This window comes from Mytilus trossulus, unplaced genomic scaffold (genome assembly GCF_036588685.1).
Source record: "Mytilus trossulus isolate FHL-02 unplaced genomic scaffold, PNRI_Mtr1.1.1.hap1 h1tg000164l___fragment_2___debris__unscaffolded, whole genome shotgun sequence".
In the NCBI taxonomy this organism is placed as follows: domain Eukaryota; kingdom Metazoa; phylum Mollusca; class Bivalvia; order Mytilida; family Mytilidae; genus Mytilus; species Mytilus trossulus.
The window spans coordinates 1,140,746-1,161,311 of record NW_026963305.1 but is presented as its reverse complement, the minus strand read 5'-3'; the positions used below and the strand labels follow the sequence as shown (position 1 = coordinate 1,161,311).

The 20,566-nt window shown below is 31.6% G+C and overlaps 1 protein-coding gene and 1 long non-coding RNA gene across 2 annotated transcripts; both read right to left on the bottom strand.

The window, feature by feature from the left end:
- Positions 1-1,472: 1,472 nt before the first annotated feature.
- On the bottom strand, positions 1,473-5,859 carry LOC134700621 (carbohydrate sulfotransferase 9-like). Its single transcript, XM_063561991.1, has 2 exons — positions 5,823-5,859; positions 1,473-2,638 (listed from the first exon to the last, which is right to left on the bottom strand). Exon 2 carries the CDS (start codon positions 2,552-2,554, stop codon positions 1,553-1,555), a length of 1,002 nt encoding a protein of 333 aa, XP_063418061.1. The 5' UTR covers positions 2,555-2,638; positions 5,823-5,859; the 3' UTR covers positions 1,473-1,552.
- A 2,438-nt stretch (positions 5,860-8,297) lies between these two features.
- On the bottom strand, positions 8,298-11,275 carry LOC134700614 (uncharacterized). The gene is made up of 4 exons (XR_010103941.1): positions 11,177-11,275; positions 10,912-10,960; positions 9,084-9,146; positions 8,298-8,405 (listed from the first exon to the last, which is right to left on the bottom strand). It is a non-coding gene; the product is annotated as an uncharacterized LOC134700614 (long non-coding RNA).
- Positions 11,276-20,566: the final 9,291 nt, after the last annotated feature.

Sequence of the window (20,566 nt, the reverse complement as noted above, 5' to 3'; positions counted from 1 at the left end):
TCACAAATACTTCAGATTTTAATTAAATTTCATGATAGGATTTGATGAAACCCGTTACGAGTAATTTTCTGGTTTATTTAGCCACATGGTTTTACCATGATAACCCGTATTTTACTAAGCTACATGTAACTTCTTTGAAAGCGACCAACTTTTGACCCTGCTTTCGAAATTATGTTTTATTTATTTTTATTTCCTTTTCCAAATTCCAAGTTAACTGTCATCCTGTTGGTAACTGTACTAGGCAGGTTCCATAATAAATGTTAAAAATAGTTTTAACGACATGTATTTCTAGAAAGGCAAAGGGGTGTTTTGCAAGCACGTCAATATTGTTTAACAACCAAAATTGTGTCCATATATCAAGTCAGTTTGTTCGTAGTGTTTATCTCTTTTTAGGATGAGCCGATAGTTGATTAGTGATGTGGTCTGTTGTACTGTGCAGCATTCTTGACTGTCCGTTTTTATATATTGTAACTAATTTATTGCAGAATATGATATCAAGAAATTATACAGGATTTTGCATATTGAATAAATAATCAATTTCATCATGTACATGTCCGAGATTTAAAAATAGAATATATTTTCTAAATTCATTCTAAATATTTTTAGGGAAGAAAACATGTCCAATAGACAAATCAAAGTTTGTTTTATAACGCACTGATGCAATCGTTCAATTTTATTACGTCACACACTATATATCAAGGTTAACATTGTCTACGCAAGCCACGCGTTTCGTGAACCAACAAGTGACGCTCGAATAAACTAACAAACATAGAAAGGCCAAATAGAGTACAAAGATGAGGAACATTGAGGATTCAAAATGTTGAAAGGTTTGCCCATTTCATCTAAGGTTTTATACTACTGAGGTAGACAATCAGTAGTATTTATATGACACCATTAGTTAATTGTTTATTTGTGTTATAAGTTTTCTGTCTCGTTGACGTATTCATCGTTAATATTTTTCTCACATTTTAGCTGTAAGTTACAACATTATAAATATGTAGTATTATCAACTTCACTGTATCTGTTTCATAGATATCGGAAGATTTGGTATGAGTGCCAACGAGACTCTTCATCCAAGTCAAAGTTTTATAAAAGTTAACCATTATAGGTCGAAGTAAAACAACATTATACTATGTGTTTACACTGAAACGACTCTTACCTGGATCAGAAATTTAAATGGGACACATTTCATTTCTTTTAAACTAAAATTTGATATCGGAAGGTTTGCTTCATACCAGTAATTTTTAATCTGAAAGTGCACTCGGACAAACACTGAGTTAAAACGTTGAGCACCATAACATTCTAATATTATATACTGTAAAACAAAATAAATCGTTTAAGATAATAAATTATAAATATTGTATCATGGATAATGATCCATAAGGTGAAATTTTCACCCAACAAAAAGTATACACAAATGCATTTCGGCAATCTTGGGTAAAATTAGAAAAAATATAATAAAAATATTTTTACCCAATATGTTTGTGTTGTACAATTGTAATAAAGCAAAACCTTATCAAATAAACTGTATTTCTTTCAACTTCTATCGTCATTATACTAGAAACATATCAGGCATTTTGTTGGCTCTATTTCCGAATAAAGATTTTGGAAAAGGATCATATCCAAACAATCTGAAGTCATCTTGATATACACTCTGTAATTTGTACATTAAGGGAAGCGGAATACTTTTATACGCTTGTATAAAAAGGTTCCGTCTTTGTTCTGAAAGATTATCCTTTTTAGATAGTTCGTGTGTGGTTGAAACGATATTTAGTAATTTTGATAACACTATGTTTTGCGATTCTTTTTTATCTAAGGGAAGAGATTGATTCTCAGAAATTATTCCCCTAGACTGCAGCTTCTTCCAAATTCGTAGCAAACCAGTATACGGACTCATGCATTTTTTAGAATCGTGTCTAAAAGCAACAAAAGCATGTACCGTATCATAAATCGCATCCTTTGTATACTCATCTCTGAAATTTTCTGTTATGTAAGGGCTTGAGTTTATTTGAAATTTATCAAATATATTGAGTGTATCATTTAGAAAAGTTTCCATTTTACCAATATAGTGGTAATTGACTTTGCATGGTCTACATATAGCATTGATTGGTATAAAATGATCGTCTAGTTTCTCTATCGGGGTTTGAATGATGTATTCCACAAGGTCTCTAAAAGTAACAGCACTACCACACGAGCGTTTTTTACCAACAGTTTTCATAATAACTACACCAAGAGTTTTCCAAAAATATGGATTAGGTGAATATAATTTATCGATATACCCTGACAAAATACGGGAATAAGGATTTCTGGTAAACATGAAATTTCTGGTCTCTGTTAACATGTCATACGTCCAATTCAAACTATTCTTTGCACACGAAACACTATATTTGTTCTTTTCATCTTGTGGTTTTATATGAAATGGGGATAATTTAATGTTCCTGTGTAAATAGGCGAGAAGACGCCTCCAAAATGTCGATCCTCCTTTATAAACTCTACAATAAGCAAGTTGCTTCCTCAGTAATGGCATGATACTGTTCTTAAAAACATCATCCATTTTAGTTTCATTGACACGCTCTGCATTGCAAAGATCTATATGAAAATGGTAGCCATCTTTCCAAGACCCATTTCTTAGAATTTTCTAAAAAGAAAAAAGGACTTTGAGAGTTGTATCAGCTATATAATATTATTACTAAATTACTAAATTGAACATTATAATGAATAGAAGGCGTATTTTGTTTTAAACATCTTTTCTCTATAAAAATACAATTTTTTGTTTTCACAGTTCCAAACTTGTTCAGGACTTCATAAAACGTCACCAGTGTCTGACATGTCAGAGTAGAAAGTTAATAAATTGGATTGAACCATGTCTCGTCCTTTTGACAAATATTCCGTACGAAATTTACCCTTTTTGGAAATTTTAAAATTGTACCAGCGTCTGTGATGTTTGCCTACATTGTATAAACTTTTAAAATTTTGATAGTGTCTCAATTTGAATATATTGACATCATTCATTTGACATTGTGCTATTACAGAAGAAGGATAACTGATATCTGAAATATCTAATATTTGTTTATTTTATAGTTATTCAATGGTGATGTTGTACCCTTTTTGACTTGTTATATATTATATTTTGTAGTGTACATAATTGTATTACATGACCCATCGCCCTGTAAGATTAATCGTTGACTTCTTATTCAGTCATTTAATATTCATATATATATATATTAAATATACTTTTTCACCTTTTTGGTCTTTTGGAAAATGTTGTTTGTGCTGTTTTTAGACCCTTCTACAACGAAATTTGTTTGACATGCACACGTATAAAAATTGCGGTTTTTATCCAACACAATCATAGGTTTGAACGTAGTTTTCAATTTAGACTCGTATATATATAATATATATATATAAACGAGTCTAAATTGAAAACTACGTTCAAACCTATGACTGCGTTGGATAAAAACCGCAATTTTTATACGTGTGCATGTCAAACAAATTTCGTTGTAGAAGGGTCTAAAAACAGCACAAACAACATTTTTCAAAAGACCAAAAGAGTGAAAAAGTATATTTAAACAAAACGCATTTGACTAACAGGTCGAACAACTGATGTTCTTTAACCCTGCTGACTGCCATTGGCGATTGCCAAATCAAATTGATCACAGGTTGTAACAAAATGGATCTTATAATAAATTTAATACGTCACAGAAAGAAAAAAAATTGTTAACTTGTGGACAGGATGTTGTGCCACAAACATTCGGTGTCAATATTTCTTTAGTACACCATATCCGGATTTCGACAATAAATGTCTCTTCAGTGATGTTAGGGATCGAAACGGTATTTGGAAGGCCATATAAAAAGCACCCTCGTTTTTAGAGAAAGTACCCTCATTTTTAGATTAACTCTTGAATTTTAAGAGTCAATATATAGGATGAACGGATTATATAAACCGGAGGGAAAATATGATACATGCCCAAACAAAAAATATAAACGAGTCTAAATTGAAAACTACGTTCAAACCTATGACTGCGTTGGATAAAAACCGCAATTTTTATACGTGTGCATGTCAAACAAATTTCGTTGTAGAAGGGTCTAAAAACAGAACAAACAACATTTTTCAAAAGACCAAAAGAGTGAAAAAGTATATTTAAACAAAACGCATTTGACTAACAGGTCGAACAACTGATGTTCTTTAACCCTGCTGACTGCCATTGGCGATTGCCAAATCAAATTGATCACAGGTTGTAACAAAATGGATCTTATAATAAATTTAATACGTCACAGAAAAAAAAAATGTTAACTTGTGGACAGGATGTTGTGCCACAAACATTCGGTGTCAATATTTCTTTAGTACACCATATCCGGATTTCGACAATAAATGTCTCTTCAGTGATGTTAGGGATCGAAACGGTATTTGGAAGGCCATATAAAATGCATCCTCATTTTTAGAGAAAGTACCCTCATTTTTAGATTAACTCTTGAATTTTAAGAGTCAATATATAGGATGAACGGATCATATAAACCGGAGGGAAAATATGATACATGCCCAAACAAAAAATATAAACGAGTCTAAATTGAAAACTACGTTCAAACCTATGACTGCGTTGGATAAAAACCGCAATTTTTATACGTGTGCATGTCAAACAAATTTCGTTGTAGAAGGGTCTAAAAACAGCACAAACAACATTTTTCAAAAGACCAAAAGAGTGAAAAAGTATATTTAAACAAAACGCATTTGACTAACAGGTCGAACAACTGATGTTCGTTAACCCTGCTGACTGCCATTGGCGATTGCCAAATAAAATTGATCACAGGTTGAAACAAAATGGATCTTATAATAAATTTAATACGTCACAGAAAAAATATAGAATCTAGGTATATACGTAGTTACTATCTTAATTACGTGATAAATTGTTCTTTTATTGGTCATTGTATATTAATAACCCTAAATATATAGTCGTCCATGTTTGTTAATATACTTTTGGCATGGCTCAGTAATAATACAGCGCGTCATTGATTATTGTGCTATTATCATTTTTTATATTCTTGTCCTTCATTTTTAATGATCATGATGCTTTGTCTATATGACATTTTGTTTTTCTTTGCTGTCATATTTGTTTGCTTTTATAATAAGTTTTTAACAGCAAATCTACAGTTAACTCTACTTTTTTGAAACTCTTCACCTTTTGGTTTGAGACAACACTATTAAAACATCATTTATATTGGTTCATTACCAAAGATATGATCTAATGACAACGGTAACCTTATTACTGAAAGAATGTATAATGTATTGTTATACGATGATGAATGATGTATCCATATTTTGACTATTTTATTTATTGTGTCTGTTTATTTAACGCATCAATGAAAATATAACGGAATTTGACGAGACTGTCATTAAAGTAAGAGGGTTAGCTCTATAGAACCAGGTTTAATCCCTCATTTTGTACATTTGAAAATGCCTGTACAAATTCAGGAATGTGACAGTTCTTGTCGTGTCGTTTTTGATGCGTTTTGTTATTTCATTTTGCCATGTGATTATGGACTTTCCGAATTGATTTTCCTCCGGGTTCATTATTTTTGTGATTTTACTTTTTATATTTTTGTTTTAAGTAACATTCATGTGAATTGTTGTTTGGAATTGGTTTTAAATACATTCGTTTAGTCCGGGTATATCCTCAGCGCATTAAGTACCAGATATATTGTGATGAATGTATCAGACTGACTGAGTGGGAGGGCTTTACTTGTCAATATATTTATTGTAATCCGTTCCAATAGTGCTCATTTATTCAAAATTAGATTTACTAAATCCAGTTAATGCTTCTAACCTCTGATGTATGTCGTTCATAATTCAATGTGATAGAGGTGTCGCGTTCAGTGAATATGGGTTGATCGTCATACGACGTTAAATACTCCTTTGCACCTTGTTTACCTAAAAAAAAATTAGAAAGCATTAACACAAAATATGTTATGGGTCAAGCCAGTAAACTAAATTTTGTGACAAGAATATGAAGAAGACAAAAAGTAAAATATTCTGAAAATTGGAATTTTCCATTGAATTAGAACAATGCATATTTTAATTAACAATGTCATTTTTTTTTATCTTATAATAACATTCTGCTGTATGCAATTTGTCGTTTTCATTTTATAACCAAGTTTTTGGTTGGGTTCGTGTTGTTTATTCTTTAGTTTTCTATGTTGGGTCATGTGTACTATTGTTTATCTATTTGTCTGTTTTCATGTTTAACCATGGCGTTGTTAGTTTATTTTCGATTTACGAGTTTGACTGTCCCTCTGGTATCTTTCGTCCCTCTTTTATACCTAGCAAAACAAATTTAAATTTCATTGCGATGCCATAAAGTAATAAATTTCATTGCGATGCCATAAAGTAATAAATTTCATTGCGATGCCATAAAGTAATAAATTTCATTGCGATGCCATAAAGTAATAAATTTCATTGCGATGCCATAAAGTAATAAATTTCATTGCGATGCCATAAAGTAATAAATTTCATTGCGATGCCATAAAGTAATAAATTTCATTGCGATGCCATAAAGTAGTAAATTAGTTTTGGATACGAATGAAACGTTCGTTTACTTATACACAAGTCCCTTATGATCATATCTATGCCTCCACCTATATAGTATGTTCAATTATATTGCAGCTATTGGCAATTAAGTTTTTACCCTTAAAAGATAACAAGTTGCCTTATATCGACTAAAACCATAAATATTAAGTAACAAATGATGTAAATTCATTTGGATGTTAGTATAATCAGTGTGCGATGTACATTCCGATCTCTGTATAAGTAAACTTCCATATTTTCGTCTACGTATACGAAGGGAGCAAAGACAATTCAACTGATTTTGTAATCCATGTGTATCGAAAATTATTTTAATCTTTCAAATAGGAGTACAATTGAAAATAGTATCATGTATATTTCATACACCGTGGTGAAAAATCCCCGAGGAAACGAATGTTTACAATATAGAAGCCTTATACAGTAACGAGTACGCAATACGAACCCCAAATAAAACAGCAGGTGCTCTGGAGAGTTAAGTAGTCCCTTGCAACACTGGTGCCTTCCGAATATTTACTTATTGTAAGTTAAAATGTAATGGAGCTAACGGTTTTGTCAAGAACAGAGGACAGAATAGTGGTTACCATAAGTTGAAAATATTCGTGGAGATCTCTTATATCCATATATTTTGTAAAGCTCCCATTCACATTGCATATGCAATAAACGTCACACGGTTTACAAATTACAAAAATAAAGAAAGGCAAACATGAAGCCAGCGTTCCTGATTTATTCAGTGGTAACGAAGAAGAAGACAAAATATGAGTAAAACAAGTGTGTTTACTCAAATATCAGTACGCTGCAAGTGTTTATAACTTAATGTTTAAAAAAAAAGATTCACAAATCACAAATTGAGTGCAAAATTTTAATCATATTTTTTTCTTCTTCAACTTTACCCTCAGGCAAAGTTGGCCCTAGATGAATTTGGCTGTTCATTTTAGTTTTTTTTGACATAAAGCTCTTCAACGATTTTCAGTAATTATACATCTACGTATTTCAAATGTTTGGCTTTGAGCGTTCCTAATGAAGGTAAATCCAGAAAAGCGATTCGGACGCGAGAAATAATTAAACGTGTTGTTTTCCATTTTTTACCACTGAATAAATCATAAACGCTGCATTCGTGTTTGCAATAAAGGTGACCGTTGCACCCCAGTATTTGACATTTGTACCTATTTTTGTATCTTTTACTCAAACATTGTTGTCAACATAATGAGAAAGTCACAGTGCGAGTAGTTAGCTATACAATCAGTTACATCCACCATTTTCAACATAAGGAAATGCCTGTACCAAGTTAGGAATCTGACAGTTGTTTTCTAATAGTTAACTGTTTTGATTTTGCTATTTGATAGAGACTTTCTGTTTGAATTTTCGTTTAATTTTTAATTTTTTTTAATTTGATTTTTTAGGATTCAAAGAGCATTTTTAGATTGAATTTTATCAGTAACCGTTAAACGCAAATTTTTAAAATGTCGGACTGTACGAATGATTTAGAACATGATGAACTAGTTTGCCACTAGTCACTGAAATAGCAAAATTTCTACAGGGTATACTTGCCCGAGGGAGTTGAATGTTGAATCAGCTAAGAAATAAATTTAGTCTACAACTTTATAAGAACTAGCAAGTAATTCATGTGTAGTAATGACGTTTACAATTTCTATTGGTATACATATCATTCAACTCTTTTCTTTGATACAAAAGATTTTGATCAAATAAAAGTTACCTCGAAACAATAGCAGTGTATTCAACGAGGTTAAAATACCACACCAAACTAAAAGCAATACAAACAAACGGGAAAAGTTTCGAGCCATCAATCCATTTACAATCATTATGAAATCTGGAATGCAAAAACATAGCATAATACACTAAATCAAAATAAAGACATTTAACTAGTGAGATAAGATATTTTAAGGTGGTACAAATGTACCCAACACTTTCACTGAAATTTGTTTGGCTCGTTTAATTTTAATAAAATTAAAATGTATTTACTTTGACCCTTTAACAAAAATATAAAAATTTCAAAAATTTTGAACCAACCGTTTTGTCAGAAAAATTACAGCAGAAAAAATATAGCAGTTTGACAAACACTAATTTTGATCATTGATAAGCTTAATATTCCCTTTACAACACAACGTAATTAAAACGTTTAGCTGACTTTACAGAGTTAACTCCCTGTAGTGTAAGGTACCACTTTAATCGACACATCCAATACATTTGCAAGTAAGTTATCAATTTAAATAAAACAAAACTCGGCAATATTTTTTCATATTATGTTAGTCAAGAAAACTCATCAAGTGCACAACTATTGATAAATTATTATTTACTGTAGACTAGAGTGATCAATTGGAATTTGTATGCATTTTATGCTAACATAATTTGCTTTCTGTATGTACATTTGCAAAAAACTAAAAAAGTAAAAAAAAAAAAAAAATAATACCGAACTTTCGTTAAAAAATTAACGGTTTTAATTAGCTGTGCTGATTAAAAAGGAAAGCCAAATGCGTGAACTGCTTACCATGATAATATAACCATCACTTTGCTTTACGTATATCAGAAAGGTAGCTCTCCTTTATTACATCTACAAATTGACAAACTAAAGAGAATGATTGAAGTCAATAAAGACAACTGACCTACATATATAAAACATATATATAAGTTTTTTTTAATAATCGTGATGTGTAATTTTAATTACTATGACCCATATACAAAGAAAAAAATATACGTTAATTATCTGTCCTTTAGCGTGACTAATTGAAATCCACACGGTTTGTTAAAAATAATACAAGTCAACCTAATTAGTACATATGAATATAATTGTAACAGTTGCATATATAGTTCAGTAGTCTTTTGAAATAGGATCTTTATTAGTGCAACTAATATGCGCAATGTATTTTATAGCGGATCCACATTCCCGAATATATAAATTGTTTGGTTTTTAAAGAAAAAATATTCTAACACGTTTAAATAGTTCATGATTTTTTTCTTTCCTTGATTATTAAATTTAGTTTTTAGTGTGACTAATTGAAACCCACATGGTTCTTCTTCTTCTTCTTGTCGCCGTATAAGCATCCCTCATAAGGATAACCACCATAACTTATGGCGTATAAAGGAAGCATTTGGAGCCTGTATCGGTACAGATTAATATGAGCATTTGCCTACCCAATTCCCCAGCCAGGCCGTGACGGGTTTTATTACCATAAAGTTAACCATCCCTAAACATAATACAATATAACAAAATAAAACATACCAACTCGCACACTCACCTGATTCGCTCAGTCCTAAAAGTTTAAAAAATGTATTTTTTTCTTTTTGTTTGAATGTAGTTTTTTTTATGGGATCTTTATAATCGATTTGCGCAATGTAGCTGATCCACATTCCAGATAATATAATTTGTTTGGTGTTGTAAAGAAAAAAGTATTTTAACAAATCATGAAGTTTTCGTTGATTTCTGAATTCTGCAATGCATGTCAATATATTTTATCAAACTCTTTATGTATTTAAAATGATTTTTATGATTTGTCAATCAAATTATCCCTTAACTGTGTTGTTATATTTTTTGCAAACATTTTAATATAAGTAAAACTTCTGTCAATTCTCTGGAGAATTTCGGTAAAAATAAGAAAGACATAAGACTATTTACCGGATTTGTAGTAACATAAGCAACACGACGGGTGCAACCTGTGGAGCAGGATCTGCCTACCATGCCGGTGCACCTGAGATCACCCCCAGTTTTTGGTGAGGTTCGTGTTGCTAAGTCTTTAGTTTTCTATGTTGTGTTTTCTGTACCATTATTTGTCTGTTTGCCTTTTTATTTGTAGCCATGACATTATCAGTTTATTTTCTATCTATGAGTTTGACTCTCCCTCTGGTATCTTTCGTCCTCTTTTTCACATGTTTAAAAACTTGTTTTAAGAGAAAAAATGTGAAATTAAATCTTGATGCTGAACATGGCGAGCAGAAAATGAGAAACTTTGAGTTACTTTAGTTCTCACGGTTAATAAGTCAATAACATCCCCAAAAAGAAGACAATGACTATAAGATCCTTTTAAAATAATTCATTAAAAGGATAAAAAAAAAAATCAAATATTCTTAACAAAAATTCTAACTTCCATGATAAACTTACTGCCATTGAATCAGAAACAAACTACCTTAAACATGTCATAATGGAGAGGAACATTATTCATAGACATATTAAACAAGCAAATATCGGATGTATTATATTCAAATTCATACATATTCCTCGGCAGCAGTAAAATTTAAATGATTAATATGTGTTTAAAATGCATAGATTTACTCAATACCTCGTTTATTTCAAATATTCTCATGAAAGGTACTAGGCTTACCATTGTAGGCCAGACGTGCGTTTTCTGTACAAATGTCACATCAGTGTCACTGGAATGAAACAAAAGAAATCACAGAGCTTTGTGGTCAAATGCTATATACCCGATCTTTTAATGAAACGTTTGATAACAAATATTACAGTAACACCAATTTGCCTTATCCGTAAGGTTCCTGTCGCTTATCCTAAAGCGATTTCTACTTCACTCACTTCTTTAACTATAATTTTGTGCTGATTTGAATGGAGCGAAAACTGTCTAAACTGCTTACCATGCAAGATGATCCATTAACAATCTGTCAGAACGTTTGCCTTTTTAAAATTATATCGCAAAACTTAGAGAGAAAAGCGAAAGATTGAAGTCGGTAACGGGAACTTTAAAAATCAATGAAGAGAACTGACATTTTAATATAAATATATATTCTTTAAATAATCGTGATTTGTAATTTTAATTGCATAACCCAATTACAATAAAGAACGTGACTGATTGCCATCTTTGTTGTTTGTTTACAAGAAGTAGACCTTATAACCACATATGAATATGAATATAATTGTAATAGCTACGTATATATGTCAATAGTCGTTTGGACATAGAATCTTTATTTGAACATTATTTATTGACAGGTTAAACATGCATATATCTGACGTTCCATTCATACTCTATATAATTTGACAGAATATATACTAATTGACTACTGTGTGATTTTTCCTAGTAAAAGTATGTCTTGATTATGTCGATTTACTCTATTCCTTTTTTTTTTATTTCAAGTAAACCCATGACTAATACTACCCTTAAATGTGTTATAGCCATTCGCGTGTTTTATCTACAAAAGTCTCCTCAGTGACGCTAGAATAACAAATGGAAAACACACAGTTTTGTAGTCAAATGCTATTTACCCGATCTTTTCAACCGCAATTATATTGTTTGATCGTACATTGCATGGTGACCACTAAAGGCCGTTTTGCCTTTTCGCCTTTCATATTCTATAGGTCGAAAACGCGAAAATGCCTGAACCGACCACTATAGGAAACACATTCAACCATTACATGAATTTTCCATAAATCAAGGTTACTTTTTGTTTAAATTAAATGAACATGCGACAGGTTTAGCTTATGATTGCTAAGGTCAACCTACGACAGTTTTAAGGAGAGGTCCTGGATATTCATAAGAGGATCATAACACATTTCATAAGATATTACAGTATCTTATAACAGGTCTTATGATAGCTTCGCGAAACCGTCCCAAGTTTTATTTGACATAAGACTTATCTACACAATGTATTCAATTTTAAACTTTTTTCACACAAGCTAATTTGAATATTAAATTTTTATAATCACAACAAAAGCATAAAATGAAAGATTATGTATTTTTAAGTAACCATGGCGATAAAAATGATTATTTTCATTTATTTTCAAATAAACTATAACTTCCAGCAAATTGTATATTCAAAGACATTTTTATACAAATGAATCTGTTTTTGAATTTGTTCAGTAATTGTCAACAAAGAATGTAAAAAAATTTTCTAATTTATGAAAATATTTGAAATACGTCACAGATATGAAATTTATGTGACAATCATTTGAATGACTTATACTTTGTAGTCTTGTCTCCAATTATATTCAAAATGTGATGTTATAATAACATGTATATCGTAAAAATGCAAAAAGACGAAAAGAAGAAATCGCGAAAACGCAAAAACTCGAAAAAGCGAAATCGCACTGCATTGTCTATCCGTTGCGTTGATTTTTATGGAGCGACAAATGTCTTTGCAACTAAATCTCGCATCCTGGTGCGGGATTTTCTCTTTTTGTTTAAGAACTATTGGTGGCCGTCGGCTATTTTCTTTGGATGGGTTGTTGTGTCTTTGACACATTCCCAATTGTCATTTCTGAATTTTTATACCATGCTATGAGATCCATTTACAGATAGTTTGCTTTCTTTAACTACATCTAGTAAGTTAGACAGTAAAGATAATGATTGAAGTCAGTAATGAGAACTATTGAAGTCAATAAAGGGAACTGATATCTATTTTTTTGTAAATAATCGTGATTCGGAATTTTAATTGCATAACCCAAATACAAAGAAAAGTGTACAACGTTAATAATATGTCTTTCAGCATAACTGATTGCAATCTTTAATTTTTTGTTTGACGCACACATCTTGAACCCGATAATCGCATATGGATTTAAATGTTATAGTTGTGTACATATGTATCAGTAGTCTTTTGTTTTTACATGTGATCTTCAAAAAGGCAACAAACATAAGAAATGTGGTTTGTTGGTGATTTCCGATAAACTTTTTTTTTTTACCCAACGACACTTTCTAAGGGGAAATTCTGGATAATCGCAGAGTTATGGAGTTGATATTGATGTGCACAAAAAACAATACCTGTCGAAATGTGCATATGCTGCAGGAACATTTGTATCGTTTATTGTACTATATACGTTTGTCATGTTTTTAGATTGTTGTAAAAATACTCATTTCAGATATACTGCTTTATTTTATACACGCCAAAAATATGAAAAAGACGATGTAGTATGATTGTAAATGTGGCAACAAGTACCGAAACCCGAGGAAATCTCAAGACAGAAAGTCCGTAATCAAATGACAAAATGAAAAGCTCAAATACATCAAACGAAAGGATAACAACTGTCATATTCCTGACTTGGTTCAGGCATGTTTTACAAAGAAAATGGTGGATAATACCTGGTTTTATAGCTAGCCAAACCTCGCACTAACATGACAGTCGCATAAAATAAACAACGACATGTGAATAAAACAAACATGCATATTAGGTAAAATTTACACAAAAATGTTTGCTTTTTTGTGATATGGCGAATGTAAGAAAAAATACCAGCACGAAATCAACAGCAAGAAAAAAGAGAATAATCAGTTTATTGATTTAATTGGCATTTTATTGCAACACGCGCAATGAAGGTATGCTGGATTTCTACATTGGTTGTCGCCGAGGAAATCAGTAGTACTGTCGACGGGGATATTGGTAAGAATGTCGACGAGAGTATCGGTTGGATTGTCGCCTAAGAAATCGGTACGATTGTCGAGGATATTGGTAAGACTGTCGGCTAGGTAGTCTGTAGGACGGTTGTAATGGAGATCCTGTGCTACCCGGACATTCCTGTGGTATGTTTCCCTCTGTGTAGCAAACAGAACACAGTGTACAGTTATGACAGCATGTACATTGAGGTGGTGCTGTACATTCAAACTCTTTGTTTGCAGGACCTGAAATACGTATTTATGTTATTGATATCTTATTGTGTCTATATTTGTTTCATTTGTTGTGTATTTTTATTTGACAATTATACAGGAATTCTTAATATACGGTCTGATGATATTCGATTTTTTTGTTAAAATGAATACACGTATTGTTATGAAAACAGTTATTAATAATAAAATACACCAAACATTTTTAAATGTATGCTTTAAAATTTGTATACGTCGACTGGAAATCTTTAACATTGAAAAACGCACAATAATGATGATATATACATGATATACGTATACATATTCTAACATTGATACAAGTGGATTTTCGGATTGATCAAATCGAGAAAGTTTAAATTATCAAAATGTTCGAGCGTCGGCGAACACTTTAAAATTCATATTTTCTCTCTCTGGATTGGATAAATCCGATAATCCACTAAATAACTATGTGAACAACTGTTTTTCTAATGATTTAAAAATAATATATAATTTTTTTTAAAACAAAAATCCCCGTCGAGTGCCTTCCACTTTCCATAAAGTTTTCAATTTTATTAAGGATTATATACTCTTGTGTTGATTCAATGTTTACCATATGGAAATGTTATAGAAAATCCACAGCCGTTCTAGTTGTTCTCTCAATTTTGGCAATTCGGTACTTGATATATTAGAGGAGAATTACAAGAAGTGCTAGCAATGATATCCTTATAACACGTGCATAATTTTAACCTTGGTTAAAACAAAAATATCTATATGTACCGAATCAAATACATCAGTTCTATAGGGTGCACTCAGCACAATTTTTTTTTAATTTAAAGATTATTTAGCACTTTTTGTAAACAAAAATGAACGGTAGCACATCACAGAACAACAAGTGAATAATCTAAGTTAAATGTTTAATAAAGTCTGTTGATTTTTCTACAAAATTCCTTTTTCTAATAAATGCAATGAAACAATAAATTATAATGATTTGCACGAAGTTTCCCGTTGATAAATGTGCAAAATGGCTAATCTCTATTATCTATGTTGTTTTTACAATTGCAGTTAAAAAAAATGTAATTCACATGGCTGCAGATGGGGTTATGAATCTTAATACCTAGTAGCATTTTTTAATTCATCTAGTGACCTGACGACGGTTATGACTCAACCAATCATCTTCTGAGAACACCGACAACCACATGTTGATTGATTTTTGTTATACATTGGAAGCGGAAAGGTATAAATAACCACATTATTAGTAGCATTTTGAAAAAAAAAAGTTTTATGAAGTTCATAACTCTATTTCTATACTAGACTTAAAATTTTGCATTTTGATTTTAAACGTTTTGTTACTATGGGGATATTTAACATTGATTATCCCTGATAGTAATCTAAAGCAGGTTTTGATTAAGATGGTTCATGGAGATATCAACGCTACAACTGATTTTTATGGCCGCCATTATTTTCACCAGACGACATCAGCGAAGGTCAAAAAGCAGTTAGTTATTTTTTCAACATGCTATCACCGTCTCATTTTAATTGCTATTTTAACTAGTTGCATATTATTAAAGCAGCGACGAGGCATCAATTATCAAATCTAAAAAACAATTGGGTTGACCCTGTCGTTGTTTTAAACTCATTGCACCCTCTACTCGAAGCGACTACGCTACCATGAGATCATCAGCGGCAGTACCCCTTTATAAATAAATATAATATTACTTACGTGGATTTCCAGATTCTGCAAAATATCGTAAAACATGTATTTGAAGTACATTTATTTTTTTTATCAAAGGCGAAAACATGATTTGGTAACATATTTTAAAATTCAAGAAGTTCACGAATATAGTAAAATTACATAAATGTGAACGCATAGACGGTGTAATGTTAATTTAAGACCGAACCAAATATTCAAGGTTCACCATTTACTTGCCACTTAACATCAGGTTATGTACTACACACTTAAATAAAGCCCACGAAAAATGACATCTATCGATAAAAACTCGGAAAATCAACATTTTGTAGTAATCCATCATCTAAATCATACAGGTGAACACAACCTGTAGCAACTGTGAGTTTCACCAAGGGTGACTGGGTAAAGAAGTGTGGTCACTCGGTCTTCCTCCGACGACCGGCAGTAAAATGCTTGCCAAAGTGGGGCGTCCGTTCGGCTGTGCGGGATGCAGAAGTTTGCAGCCACGTCCGGTCAGAATAGTAACATTAAATCCAATCCCTTGTGTAAGTGTAAAGAGATTGCAACGCTCTTTCAACGTAACAAATTGTTGCAAAAACTCTTTGAGGGGTCCGTATGTGACCTGTTTCAAGGCAAAATTTCAGTCCCTATCCAATATATCCTCATTTTCTAGTAGCAGTCCAAATTTCCACGACCGTCATATCTATTACAAGACCTACCTATTCTATTTATTGTAAATGTGTCCTCTTCATGACCATGCATTGAATATTAGCCACTGGACGTTAATATAACAGTGTTTTCTACCTGTAGAAAATATTGATCGTTTTTTAAAAGAAGTGTTCTTACCCACAACAACAAATTTGAAATCTGGAAATCCACAAATGTCGCATATATCCTTGAAAGGTTCAGTTTTGTTTGGAATTATCTGAACTTCTGCAAAATATCAAAGTTTAATGTTAAATATATAGCAGGTTTAATCATAAAACCAATTTAAATACATTCACTATTGTTCATACACATGCAACTGATATATCTCTTAAACTCGATTTTGAATTCAAAATAGAATAACAAAAAATATCCAACTCTGAGGAAAATTCGAAAAGGAAAGTCTGTGATCAAGTGGCAAAATCAAAAGCTCAAACATTCATATTCCTCACATGGTACAGGCATTTTCTTATGACGAAAATGGTGGATTATACCTCTCACTTGTTTCATAATAATCTTTAATTCAAAATATCTCTATATCAATAATTATAGTTACATTTAAACTCTGTTTGTAAATTGAGATTTTGAGATCTTCAATGACGGGTTTAAAATAAACATTATTAAATAAAGTAATTAACGTGCTCATATTAGCATATTGGTCAGGTTATAAAATGCAACAGTAGTTAAACAGGTTAAACATGCATATATCTGACGTTCCATTCATACTCTATATAATTTGACAGAATATATACTAATTGACTACTGTGTGATTTTTCCTAGTAAAAGTATGTCTTGATTATGTCGATTTACTCTATTCCTTTTTTTTTTATTTCAAGTAAACCCATGACTAATACTACCCTTAAATGTGTTATAGCCATTCGCGTGTTTTATCTACAAAAGTCTCCTCAGTGACGCTAGAATAACAAATGGAAAACACACAGTTTTGTAGTCAAATGCTATTTACCCGATCTTTTCAACCGCAATTATATTGTTTGATCGTACATTGCATGGTGACCACTAAAGGCCGTTTTGCCTTTTCGCCTTTCATATTCTATAGGTCGAAAACGCGAAAATGCCTGAACCGACCACTATAGGAAACACATTCAACCATTACATGAATTTTCCATAAATCAAGGTTACTTTTTGTTTAAATTAAATGAACATGCGACAGGTTTAGCTTATGATTGCTAAGGTCAACCTACGACAGTTTTAAGGAGAGGTCCTGGATATTCATAAGAGGATCATAACACATTTCATAAGATATTACAGTATCTTATAACAGGTCTTATGATAGCTTCGCGAAACCGTCCCAAGTTTTATTTGACATAAGACTTATCTACACAATGTATTCAATTTTAAACTTTTTTCACACAAGCTAATTTGAATATTAAATTTTTATAATCACAACAAAAGCATAAAATGAAAGATTATGTATTTTTAAGTAACCATGGCGATAAAAATGATTATTTTCATTTATTTTCAAATAAACTATAACTTCCAGCAAATTGTATATTCAAAGACATTTTTATACAAATGAATCTGTTTTTGAATTTGTTCAGTAATTGTCAACAAAGAATGTAAAAAAATTTTCTAATTTATGAAAATATTTGAAATACGTCACAGATATGAAATTTATGTGACAATCATTTGAATGACTTATACTTTGTAGTCTTGTCTCCAATTATATTCAAAATGTGATGTTATAATAACATGTATATCGTAAAAATGCAAAAAGACGAAAAGAAGAAATCGCGAAAACGCAAAAACTCGAAAAAGCGAAATCGCACTGCATTGTCTATCCGTTGCGTTGATTTTTATGGAGCGACAAATGTCTTTGCAACTAAATCTCGCATCCTGGTGCGGGATTTTCTCTTTTTGTTTAAGAACTATTGGTGGCCGTCGGCTATTTTCTTTGGATGGGTTGTTGTGTCTTTGACACATTCCCAATTGTCATTTCTGAATTTTTATACCATGCTATGAGATCCATTTACAGATAGTTTGCTTTCTTTAACTACATCTAGTAAGTTAGACAGTAAAGATAATGATTGAAGTCAGTAATGAGAACTATTGAAGTCAATAAAGGGAACTGATATCTATTTTTTTGTAAATAATCGTGATTCGGAATTTTAATTGCATAACCCAAATACAAAGAAAAGTGTACAACGTTAATAATATGTCTTTCAGCATAACTGATTGCAATCTTTAATTTTTTGTTTGACGCACACATCTTGAACCCGATAATCGCATATGGATTTAAATGTTATAGTTGTGTACATATGTATCAGTAGTCTTTTGTTTTTACATGTGATCTTCAAAAAGGCAACAAACATAAGAAATGTGGTTTGTTGGTGATTTCCGATAAACTTTTTTTTTTTACCCAACGACACTTTCTAAGGGGAAATTCTGGATAATCGCAGAGTTATGGAGTTGATATTGATGTGCACAAAAAACAATACCTGTCGAAATGTGCATATGCTGCAGGAACATTTGTATCGTTTATTGTACTATATACGTTTGTCATGTTTTTAGATTGTTGTAAAAATACTCATTTCAGATATACTGCTTCATTTTATACACGCCAAAAATATGAAAAAGACGATGTAGTATGATTGTAAATGTGGCAACAAGTACCGAAACCCGAGGAAATCTCAAGACAGAAAGTCCGTAATCAAATGACAAAATGAAAAGCTCAAATACATCAAACGAAAGGATAACAACTGTCATATTCCTGACTTGGTTCAGGCATGTTTTACAAAGAAAATGGTGGATAATACCTGGTTTTATAGCTAGCCAAACCTCGCACTAACATGACAGTCGCATAAAATAAACAACGACATGTGAATAAAACAAACATGCATATTAGGTAAAATTTACACAAAAATGTTTGCTTTTTTGTGATATGGCGAATGTAAGAAAAAATACCAGCACGAAATCAACAGCAAGAAAAAAGAGAATAATCAGTTTATTGATTTAATTGGCATTTTATTGCAACACGCGCAATGAAGGTATGCTGGATTTCTACATTGGTTGTCGCCGAGGAAATCAGTAGTACTGTCGACGGGGATATTGGTAAGAATGTCGACGAGAGTATCGGTTGGATTGTCGCCTAAGAAATCGGTACGATTGTCGAGGATATTGGTAAGACTGTCGGCTAGGTAGTCTGTAGGACGGTTGTAATGGAGATCCTGTGCTACCCGGACATTCCTGTGGTATGTTTCCCTCTGTGTAGCAAACAGAACACAGTGTACAGTTATGACAGCATGTACATTGAGGTGGTGCTGTACATTCAAACTCTTTGTTTGCAGGACCTGAAATACGTATTTATGTTATTGATATCTTATTGTGTCTATATTTGTTTCATTTGTTGTGTATTTTTATTTGACAATTATACAGGAATTCTTAATATACGGTCTGATGATATTCGATTTTTTTGTTAAAATGAATACACGTATTGTTATGAAAACAGTTATTAATAATAAAATACACCAAACATTTTTAAATGTATGCTTTAAAATTTGTATACGTCGACTGGAAATCTTTAACATTGAAAAACGCACAATAATGATGATATATACATGATATACGTATACATATTCTAACATTGATACAAGTGGATTTTCGGATTGATCAAATCGAGAAAGTTTAAATTATCAAAATGTTCGAGCGTCGGCGAACACTTTAAAATTCATATTTTCTCTCTCTGGATTGGATAAATCCGATAATCCACTAAATAACTATGTGAACAACTGTTTTTCTAATGATTTAAAAATAATATATAATTTTTTTTAAAACAAAAATCCCCGTCGAGTGCCTTCCACTTTCCATAAAGTTTTCAATTTTATTAAGGATTATATACTCTTGTGTTGATTCAATGTTTACCATATGGAAATGTTATAGAAAATCCACAGCCGTTCTAGTTGTTCTCTCAATTTTGGCAATTCGGTACTTGATATATTAGAGGAGAATTACAAGAAGTGCTAGCAATGATATCCTTATAACACGTGCATAATTTTAACCTTGGTTAAAACAAAAATATCTATATGTACCGAATCAAATACATCAGTTCTA